Raw genomic sequence first — 10,656 nt, forward strand, 5'->3', positions numbered from 1 at the left:
GAGTATTTGGATAAATAATGTTTCAAATTTTGAATGACCTAAAATTGAGGGATAAGGATCATATTTACTGATAAATATAAGGATTGAAAACGTGGGTTAGAATTTTTAATATTATTTTATTATTGTTTACTTGTATTGTTAGCTTAATGGTTTGAACGTCTTAAAAAAATAATATTATTATATTTAATATATTTTTAGAAATAATTGGATTTCCTTTATAAGATAGTATATATATATATATATATATATATATATATATATATATATATACACACACACACACACATTAGTCATTTGCCCGTGCAAAGCGGCGGCAGCGAATACTTTCTTTCAAGCAATTAGTTTCATTCGGAGACATATTATATTTCTAAGAAAATTTTCACCATTATCGATCGGTTTCACAAAAATATAAAGTGCAATGCCAAAACCAAAAAATATTGTGGTGGTGGATTCCATGGAGGAAAAGGAGATGAAGATTTGAATTAGTCTCCAGTCAACTATATTTTATCCAAAAAATTAGGGAACTCCAATTTGAATGACTTTTAAATTTCAAACGATTTGTCGAAAAGAAGTGTTCTCAGATTTCGAATGCACCAGATACTAGATAAGAGATATTTTAGGGGTACAAGTTGGGTCACAATTGATGAAAATACTAATTTAATCTCTAAAAATAAGAAAATACTAATTTAAATGTGTTTTTAATACTTGTATCCCTAGCATTATCATTTGTAAGATATATAATTATAATATTATTATATTAATAGTTGATTGTACTTTAAGCTTAAAGACTTGAACGTTTTAAAAGAATATTATTATTATATTGAGTCTATTTATAGAAATAATAAGATTTCTTTTATAAGGTAGTATATATATATATATATATATATATATATATATATATATATATATATATATATATATATATATATATATATAAGGAAAATGGAATATACATTACAGCCCCACCTAAGCTTAGGTATTAAACCTCTTTAAAATACATTGTTTTACTATATAAAGATTGTGGTTAATGGATTCACGGTTAATACTTCAAGATGTAAATTCAAGATCGACACAATAAGGTTTAGGGTTTAGGGTTTAGGGTTTAGAGTTTAAGTTTAGGGTTTAGGGTTTAGTGTTTAGATTTAGGGTTAAGGGTTTAGGTTTAGGGTTTAGTAATGTTCACTTGGGTAAAGTAATAAACGATAATTGAAGAAAGAAAACAGAGATGGTAAAACAATAATGAAAGAAAAAAATGTTATGGAGGATGATATATTTACCAAGTGAAACCAAACCGGGCATATTTAGCATGTTAAAACGATATATTTTAGAGGTTTAGTACCTAAGCTTAGGTGGGGCTGTAATGTATATTCCGTATCCCCATATATATATATATATATATATATATATATATATATATATATATATATATATATATATATATATATATATATATATATATATATATATATATATATATATATATGTTCAGGTTTATTTGAAACCATTTTAATTTTGTGAGACCGTGAGACCAAATCTAAAAATAATTTTAAAATGCAAAATAAATGAAAAAATAGAAAATTTCTTTTTTTAAATATTATTTTCGGAAATTGAATTAACTAAAAAAAATTAAAAAAAATAAAAAAAATCCCGTTTTTTTTTTTCTGAAAAATACGTGAAATATTCTAAATAGAATATTACACTGATATATTCTAAAAAATAATTTTAAAATGCAAAATAAATGGAAAAATCCAAAAATTCTTTTTTTAAATATTATTTTCGGAACTTGAATTAACTAAAAAAATTAAAAAAATCCTTTTTTTTTGAAAAATACGTGAAATATTCTAAATAGAATATTACACTGTACATATTTTAAAAATAATTTTAAAATGTAAAATAAATGGAAAAATCAAAAAATTCTTTTTTTAAATATTATTTTCGGAACTTGAATTAATTAAAAAAATAAAAATAAATAAAAAAAATAAAAAAATGCGTCTCACGGTCCTACAAAATTAGGTCGTTTCACATGAACCTAACCCTATATATATATATATATATATATATATATATATATATATATATATATATATATATATATATATATATATATATATATATATATATATATATATATATATATATATATATATATATATATAGGGTAAAGTGAATATACCTAACAACCTTATATAAGCTTAGGTACCTAACCTCATAAAACTACATTATTTTGCATTAAATTTTGCGGTAGGATATGAAGTCCATCAGGTGGTATTCGATAGAAAGACGTGAGGTAAAAGAAAGATATTGGTGAAAGTCCAAAGATTTTAGAAGTAATCAAGTTATAGGGTTGAAGTTAAAGAACCTTAGGCAATTACAATGTAATTATGATACAAACCGATGTAGTATTATGGAGTTAGGTACCTAAGCTTATATAAGGTTGTTAGGTATATTCACTTACCCATATATATATATATATATATATATATATATATATATATATATATATATATATATATATATATATATATATATATATATATATATATATATATATATATAGACGAGCAGAGCATAGTGAGAAGTCAAAGGTCAAATCGTCAACCTTGATTTTGATCCCTCGAATTCAGAGATCTCTGCTGCTCACATCGATACTGTGGGTGTCACAAATACATACAATTCGAATTCGCAGAGATGCATTTAAGTGAGAACGAGGGTATAGAGGGAAAGGCGTTCGCTGTTACAGGTGGATTGGGTTTTGTGGGTTCAGCGCTGTGTTTGGAGCTGGTTCGCAGAGGCGCGCGTCTTGTTCGAGCTTTTGATCTAAGATCAACTTCTCCTTGGTCCGATCATCTTCTCAAAAACGGAGTCCACTACGTTAAAGGTATTAACTGCGTCTTCTCTTCTAAAATTAGGGATGTGTTCAGCTGAATTTTGAGCATCTTCGTGTTTGTTGATTTAGTTCGAGAATTAGGTATTCTAGCATTAGATTCAGTTCTAATTGCATGCGATCTATGAATGTGGTAGAAATTAGTAGATTGAAAATAATCGACTGGATAAGACAATTGAATCTTCTAGAAGATAGATTAATCATTAAGCTCTTACAAGGATCGAGAACTGTATGAACCAAAGCACTTCTCTTCCATAGTTTCTGAACAAAAGTTACGATGAACTCACATTTATAAGTCATCATAGAGTTGTAAAAGCGGACAAATCAATGAAACATTTTGTGAAATGAAAGGCTGCTACCTAGGCCGATGACATTTCTATATATTACTATATGCAACTCAGTTGATGGAAATTTATGCTTTTAGGGGACATCAGTAATAGAAAAGATGTGGAGAAGGCGTTACGTGGAGTAGACTGTGTTTTCCACTTAGCTTCATTTGGCATGTCTGGTAAAGAAATGCTTCAATTTGGGCGAGTTGATGATGTGAATATTAATGGAACATGTCATGTCTTGGAATCTTGCCATGAAAATGGTGTCAAGAGACTTGTATATGTGAGTACAGCAAATGTTGTATTTGCTGGAAATGAAATTATTAATGGAAATGAAAGGCTTCCTTATATCCCTCTGGACATCCATGTTGATCCTTATAGCAGAAGTAAATCTATTGCTGAACAGCTTGTGCTTAAAACCAATGGTCGCCCTTCTAAGTAAGTATAATATAATTTTTTTCAATATCTTTTAGGACTAAATCCAAGAATTAGCAATTTACTTTCTCTTTTTTTTCTTATTATAGCATTTTACTTTTACTTTTTCTTATTATAGTGAAGATACATTGCTATTTCTGGCATGTTGCCCTATTTTTTACTCTATCTATCTTATGTTTGACTTAGCCCATGGTTTTGGAAATATGGTTTACTATCTGTTAAGAAGGTTGATTTTATATTATAGATAAAAAGATTATGAATAAAAGGGTAATGTAGTTTTTGTTGGTTAATATTTTATAGGAAGAAAAAGGGAGAATTTTTTTATACATGTGCGATTCGTCCAGCTGCTATCTATGGACCTGGTGAAGAAAGACACATTCCCAGGATTATCAGTCTTTCAAAATTAGGGCTTCTTCCATTCAAAATTGGGGATTCAAATGTGAAAAGTGATTGGGTTTATATTGATAACTTGGTTTTGGCATTAGTTCTTGCAAGTATGGGACTTTTGGATGACATTCCTGGAAGAGGAAAACAACCAGTTGCTGCTGGCCAGCCATATTTCATATCAGATGGTAATTTTCATTTTCAGTTATTATATCATTTATTATTATTATATTACAAAGCGTTTCTTTTAATGATTTAACCACCGAAACATTATTTTTATTATTTTTTTTTTCTAAAAAAACAATCTTTAACAAAAAATATATATATATATATATATATATATATATATATATATATATATATATATATATATATATATATATATATGTTGTTCTGATTATGATAAACAGGTTGTCCTGTGAACACTTTTGAATTTCTACGGCCATTGCTGAGAGGTTTAGAGTATGATATGCCAAAGGCGTCATTAAGTCTTCCAAGAGCTCTTTTTTTGGGGAAAATGTTTTCCATTTTCTACACAATCATGTATCCTTGGTTGAATCGTGCTTGGCTTCCTCAGCCATTGATGCTCCCTGCAGAAGTTTACAAGGTTCATTAAACTATGTTTATCTTCATTTATGATTAACTACTAAATTACAAATTCAGTCCCTGTGCTATATTGTTTTTTAGATATGGTCCCTAAAAGAATTTTCTGCTTTTCTTTATCCATATGCTTTCATTTTAGCCTCTCGAGGAATTTTCTTGTTTGGTTTCATTTTGTTTTGGAATTATATGGTAAAATGGGGAATTTGCCCCAAATTTTGTATTTTTAATAGAAATTTGATAAGGGAGGATAATTTTACCAAATGATCTAGCAACAAAAATAAGTCTTAGGACCAAATCCAAAACAAACCGACACCACTCATATAATAAGAATATTATAACAAACATTCGTTTAGTGACCATGGTAAATTCACATTTTGCCCTTATTAGTGAGCGCAAAAGTAGTCATTTGCAACACCAAAAATAGGAGAACCGAATCTATCAAATCCATAACAAAGTTAAACCATGTGTCAAAAAAGTAACGATTTTTTAGAGTATATCCAATCCTAGTAAAATAATCATTTTGCCCACGTTTATGTATTTTTTCTAATAATAAAAAGAAAAAGTACTAAAAACACATGATTGAGTGCAAAATGGTCATTTCTAACGGCAAGAATAGCAACAAAATCCGGTTAGAGACCATATCAAAAAGAAAGAAACCACATGCCACAGTGACAAAAAAATTGTAATATATTTTTCATCAAACAAACTCTATTTATACACACATTTTTTATTTTATTTTATTATCTGTTTGTTTTTTGTGTGTGTGTATATATACAGGTGGGTGTGACCCATTATTTTAATTACCTAAAAGCAAAACAGGAGCTGGGGTACACCCCAATGACAACCCCTCAACAAGGCATGGCTACCACCATCTCATTCTACCAAGAACAAAAACGAAAAAGCTTAGACGGGCCCACAATCTACGCATGGTTCTTCTGCGTGTTTGGAATGTCAACTGTAATTGCAGCCGCATTTTTCCCCGATATTACGCCTGTGCCACTCCTTCGATCCATATGCCTTTTCTTCTTACGTTCCATGTTGGTGTTGAGGATACTTGCAGCTTGGGCCATTGCAATGCATGTTGGTGAAGCTGTTTATGCTTGGAGATTGGCTAAGAGAGTGGATCCGGGGAATGCCAGAGGGTGGTTTTGGCAGACTTTTGTGCTTGGGGTTTTTTCCTTGAAATTTCTCTTGAAGAGGGCCAAGAAATAGGTGTATGTATTAATTCTTCATATTGTTAAGACTATATTTGTTGGTGAATCATGAAGATTGGTTTACTTATAAGACTAAAGATTCTATTAATAAAAGAAAACAGAATTTACAATCTCTTCTATACTAAAATTGTGACTTCTATCTATGAAAATCAGTTTATCATGCCACATGTCATATTTCTATTCTAACAAACTTTAATAAATTACAAATTAGAGATTATTTCTTAAAAACCGAAATTCAAAAGAAATTATATTTTATTCTCTACCAATAGAGACTATTAATGATGTATTTTTTTCAATTTTTTTATTTTTATGCTTAATTTTAAGTTTATATAAATATTTAAAATAACTAATACCTAATTTAGCTTGTTTTGAAATAACATAATTGATTTATATATTTGTTTATCTTTTAAATAACTAAAAATTGATCATACATTATATTTGTTTCAAAAAAAAAAAAGTTATTCACTAAAATGATCTTATTGATATGGAGAGATATGGAGAGGAGGTCGGACACCAACAATTGATAACGACTAAGGAACAACATACTTCATGTGTTTTTATATTGAAACACAATCGCATCGAAATGATAACGATTAACGAATGGCCAGATTTAGAAGGAGCTAAGAATTATAATGCAATAATCAGATCAATATCTAAAGATACAATATTTACACCCTTAAATATATAGAAATAGATGATCTCATGACTCTTTAGTGAAGAGAAATTATATTCCTCAGCGAAAAATGAAGTGTCAAAAAAAATGTTATGTAGTGATGGTTTGCGTCAAAAAAAAAAAAAAAAAAAAACAAATCCGCTAGTTCACGGTTACTAATACACGAAATACCAGTGATTATTATATTAAAGTATGAAAAATGATAGTCAATGTGATGACACACTTCCATTTATATGGTCCTTTTAACAAATAACTAAAATAATGCAAAATTGGATTAAGTTACTAATGAACAATAAACGATTGGATTGAGTTTAATTGTTGATTAAAAGCAGCATATTATAAGTGAAAAACAGCATGGAAGCAAAGAAAGAAGTAGATTTCTTTTTTAGTCTTTACATCAACCGACTAAAAGTAACATTGTTCTTGATGATGAATCACATAAACACATAATTATGGTTTTTTAAGTAAAAGAAGATCCTGAGCCCCCACCCTTTGGGAGACAGGATAATAACAACAGGCATTCTGAATTTAACAAGAATCATATGTTGATTCCAATGTCAGCTCTTGTTTATTACATAGAACCATGGCCACCGACTTCTACTAGTATTCCATAATACCAGTAATAAACCAAAGCCAAGTGGTGCCACTTCTCCTGTCACTAGAAGCAAATCGGAAGATAACTTCTCTGGTGAGCATTGATTGTATATGACCTGCATCACAAAAGTATCATCAGGTTTATTTATGCACTAGAATGAGGTTAAAAGTAGTTACTCTAAATTATATAATTAAGAAAACCACACAACGCAAATAATTAAAAGTAGTTACTCTAATTTGGTTATGTTTTGAACTCACCCTTACTAGAAAAAATTACAAGTTGGTCCTTTTGCTTAGGTAATTTTTTTCTTTAAGTAAAAAAAAAAAACCATTTTACAATTTGGTATTTATTTTATCCATGATGCTTTTGGTCTTGATCCTAACAGTCTGTTTCAAGCTTTTAAATTCTTAGAAATGACTATTTGCCCCTTGTTTTACAAAGGTTAACATCTTGAAACAAATGGTGCTAAGTACAGGGACCGAATATGTAAATTAGATAAAAGTTAATGTTTACATGAAACATGTTGCAATGGTACCTCTAGAATGCGAATAGGTTGCAAGGGTAAATCAAAGGCCCCTGCCACTCAATAGCACTAATGTTGCTCATAATCATGTTGCAATCTATGGACACCTACAAAAACAAATTATTGAAATTTTTTTTTTTTTTTCATTATTTACCAGAACAAAAATTAACAACCCATGCACTAACCTTAACCAAATATTTACCCTCCTGCATTTGCTCCAGAACCTCCACCTTGAATGAACTGTGGTTGTGGTGGTGCAGGAACTACCGAAATAGGCCCTGCAACACCTGATCATAACACAAACCAAAAGCAACCAACATTAACCCATTTTACCTAATATACCAAACATACATACATCACTACCAATTTGAGCATATAAATGTAAAGAAATACTCCATGTTTGGCATACCTGTTGGATATGGTGCTTGAATTGAAGAAGTTTGAATTCCGTTATAACCGGGCCCACCAAATTGAAAAATCTGTTGACCAGTCAATGTTTGGGTGTATGGATACACTTGTGTGTTGGGTACACCATATATCTGAGCATATTGTTGTTGACCCGCATATGGATTGTAAATTCCCTATTAAAAAAAAAAAAGTAAATAGGTCTTTCAAGAAAGTGAGAATTATAAGATTACTACAAATTAATATGAAGTATAATTAAGACATGTAATTAGATTTTATTGGTATGCATTATTGACCTGTGGGTAGACGTATTCGGGACCAAATGTTGGATACCTGCACAAATAAAATAGCAAGTACCATATAAATACATGTAATAAGTTGTTACATGTAATTACCATGTTTGGTTGCCCCATAGGAATCAAATGGAATTATATATAAAGTTTCTATATTATAAATACACATATATAAGTGAAAGAAAAAAAACAAACTTACGTGTATGAGGGATACGTTAATCCTTGTTGGTAACCATAAGGAAGAGGTTGTTGATAGCCATAGCTTTCAAAATAAGGCATTGGTAATCTCAAAGATCCTACCACAAGAAACCAAAATATTTAACCATTTAATCCATACTAAAGGTATGTTTGGCAAAAATAGCTCGTAGCAGGTAACTGTAACTTTTATTCGGAGTTGGAAGCTATAGCTTCTATTTGTATAGAAACATTTGGCAAAAGTAATCCTACACTTTTGAGAGGTGTAAATTTACATAAAAGGAATTTTGTAAGATGGATATAGATGATTTTTCTTAAGGATAACCTAGTAGTTTTGTTACAACAGCATTTCTTTAAATACTACTTGAAATAGCTTTAGGATTTGGATTTTTTTTTTCGTTCTAAAATAAAAGCTTTTAGCTCGTTTTTATTTTAAAAACTAAAAGCTCTAAAAACTCACGAAAGCCCATTGCCAAACATTGTCCTAAAAACACTAATTTTCATGAAAATTGTCTTTTATAAAAATATAATTCTTTTTACCAAATGGCAAGGAATGCCGAGGAGGCCTTCCAAGCGAGGCTAAATTACAATTTGCTCGTCTCCCATCAATAATCGGAGCAGGATCAAGACATGCCCTCCTTGCAGATTCAGGTTCTTGAAAAGTCACCTAAATCCTCCATACATTTCCATTCAAGATTTCAAAATAGATACAGGAATTATGCATGGCTTATCGTATACTTTACAAAAAAAAAATAAAATTAAAATTAAAATCAAGATAATACTCACAAAACCATAACCCTTGGATCGGCCGGTGTTCTTATCAGTGATCACAACGGCTTCAAAAATTTCTCCAAATTGTTCAAAGTATTGTCGCAGAGTTTCACTTTGTGTCTCCCAAGCAAGCCCTCCAACAAAAATTTTAGTCAAAGTGGTATCACCGAAAGGGGAATTATGATGAAATCCAGAACTTGAACTCGATCCTGAGCTTGGACCTGGTCGATCCGACGGCTGAAACGCCATGACAAGACCACCCTTTCTCTTTCTGATAAGGAGAAGAGATTCTAGGAAGTAAAGTGAATCCAAGATATACCACAAGTACGATCAATCAAGAAAAAAAAAAAAAAAAAAAGGAGAAACGCTGTGTACAAAAGTGGGAAGTTAAATTGAAAAATTTGAGACCGGGAAACAGGGAAATCAAGATGATTACACCACCAGAAGGAATATTAATTTGAAATTGCGAAGGAGCGAAAACCCTAAAATTCAGGCGAAAAGGAGGTGGGTGGAGCAATCAGCTGCATAATAATCAACCAACTGGTATCATGTAATGATGGTGGTGGGGTTATGCCGAAGAAATTAAACTACTTCTTTTGAGTTTGAATGAAGCACTTTAACGAGAATCTTCTTTAATCTTCTACAAATCGAAATTGTTTACTCCAAAATGAAAAAAAGATTTCGTGAAAATCTAATATTTACAGCGATAAGCGAATGATTAGTACTTACATAGCGAAATTGGTATCAAAATGGAAAATTTTAAGAAGAACCAGATTATTTGACAGTGACGAGAGAAAGAGATGAGGAGTTGAAACAAATCTGTTTGTTTGTTTTTGAACTTACATTTGATTTTTTAAAATTTGTCGTGTTTTCAAATTTTTGATTTTCATCCATAACTTTTTTTTTGTTACGTTCTTTTTGGTGTGATTGGGTTTAACCTAATCGTTTTGCCCATGCAAAAGAGTGAATAGATTCTGAACGTTTTATTTGGAGGGTCGCATATAGTTTTGATTTTGTTTACGGTGATATAGGTTATTTTGGAAATAAATCATATTTTAATGGACACACAATAGATCAAGGTGTATTTATTTTTTACGAATAGTTTGCTTTTGAGGTTGGTTTTTTTTCAATGGCTGCAAATAATTTTATTTTGGAATCATTTCTTATTCTAAATTGATAATGGAAAATATATATACGATAAAAAAAAATTGTGATGGTTTATGGCCAAACAATTTCCATAGGATTTGGATCGTGGAGATGGTGTTTCATGTATTGTGCGCTGGTATTGAACTGGATTATGAGATGAATAAACCGCAGAAACATTATCACAATAGACTATCGTCGCCTTGCAA

General features: G+C 30.2%; 2 protein-coding genes across 6 annotated transcripts; one reads left to right on the forward strand and one right to left on the reverse strand.

Moving 5' to 3' along the window:
* The first annotated feature begins 2,564 nt into the window (after positions 1-2,564).
* On the forward strand, positions 2,565-5,961 carry LOC145085892 (NAD(P)-binding Rossmann-fold superfamily protein). Its single transcript, XM_079023572.1, has 5 exons — positions 2,565-2,878; positions 3,309-3,651; positions 3,949-4,220; positions 4,443-4,639; positions 5,413-5,961. Exons 1-5 carry the CDS (start codon positions 2,689-2,691, stop codon positions 5,845-5,847), a joined length of 1,437 nt encoding a protein of 478 aa, XP_078879698.1. The 5' UTR covers positions 2,565-2,688; the 3' UTR covers positions 5,848-5,961.
* A 918-nt stretch (positions 5,962-6,879) lies between these two features.
* On the reverse strand, positions 6,880-10,119 carry LOC145085893 (uncharacterized). Of its 5 annotated transcripts, XM_079023574.1 has the most exons (9): positions 10,034-10,052; positions 9,320-9,944; positions 9,074-9,200; positions 8,538-8,634; positions 8,342-8,378; positions 8,050-8,221; positions 7,826-7,927; positions 7,653-7,747; positions 6,880-7,232 (listed from the first exon to the last, which is right to left on the reverse strand). In XM_079023574.1, the coding sequence occupies exons 2-7, from the start codon at positions 9,551-9,553 to the stop codon at positions 7,839-7,841; spliced, it is 756 nt and encodes a 251-aa protein (XP_078879700.1). In that variant the 5' UTR covers positions 9,554-9,944; positions 10,034-10,052; the 3' UTR covers positions 6,880-7,232; positions 7,653-7,747; positions 7,826-7,838. The 5 variants fall into 5 exon arrangements, with proteins under 5 accessions (XP_078879700.1, XP_078879703.1, XP_078879702.1 ...); XM_079023577.1 differs by having other exon boundaries at positions 7,653-7,737; positions 7,826-7,973; positions 9,320-10,119; XM_079023576.1 differs by having other exon boundaries at positions 7,826-7,973; positions 9,320-10,119.
* Between the last annotated feature and the right edge of the window lie 537 nt (positions 10,120-10,656).

Source organism: Lactuca serriola, chromosome 2 (assembly GCF_051521515.1).
Source record: "Lactuca serriola cultivar US96UC23 chromosome 2, Lser_US96UC23_V15, whole genome shotgun sequence".
Classification (NCBI taxonomy): Eukaryota; Viridiplantae; Streptophyta; class Magnoliopsida; order Asterales; family Asteraceae; genus Lactuca; species Lactuca serriola.

Excerpts from the sequence above, each read along its gene's own strand:
- LOC145085892 (XM_079023572.1), top strand. The coding sequence starts at position 2,689 with ATGCATTTAAGTGAGAACGAGGGTATAGAGGGAAAGGCGTTCGCTGTT. Across the intron at positions 2,879-3,308 it reads CGGAGTCCACTACGTTAAAG|GGGACATCAGTAATAGAAAA; the intron begins GTATTAACTGCG and ends TTATGCTTTTAG. Across the intron at positions 3,652-3,948 it reads ACCAATGGTCGCCCTTCTAA|GAAGAAAAAGGGAGAATTTT; the intron begins GTAAGTATAATA and ends AATATTTTATAG.
- LOC145085893 (XM_079023575.1), bottom strand. The coding sequence starts at position 9,553 with ATGGCGTTTCAGCCGTCGGATCGACCAGGTCCAAGCTCAGGATCGAGT. Across the intron at positions 9,201-9,319 it reads GATCCAAGGGTTATGGTTTT|GTGACTTTTCAAGAACCTGA; the intron begins GTGAGTATTATC and ends TGGAGGATTTAG. Across the intron at positions 8,222-8,341 it reads CCGAATACGTCTACCCACAG|GGAATTTACAATCCATATGC; the intron begins GTCAATAATGCA and ends TTTTTTTAATAG.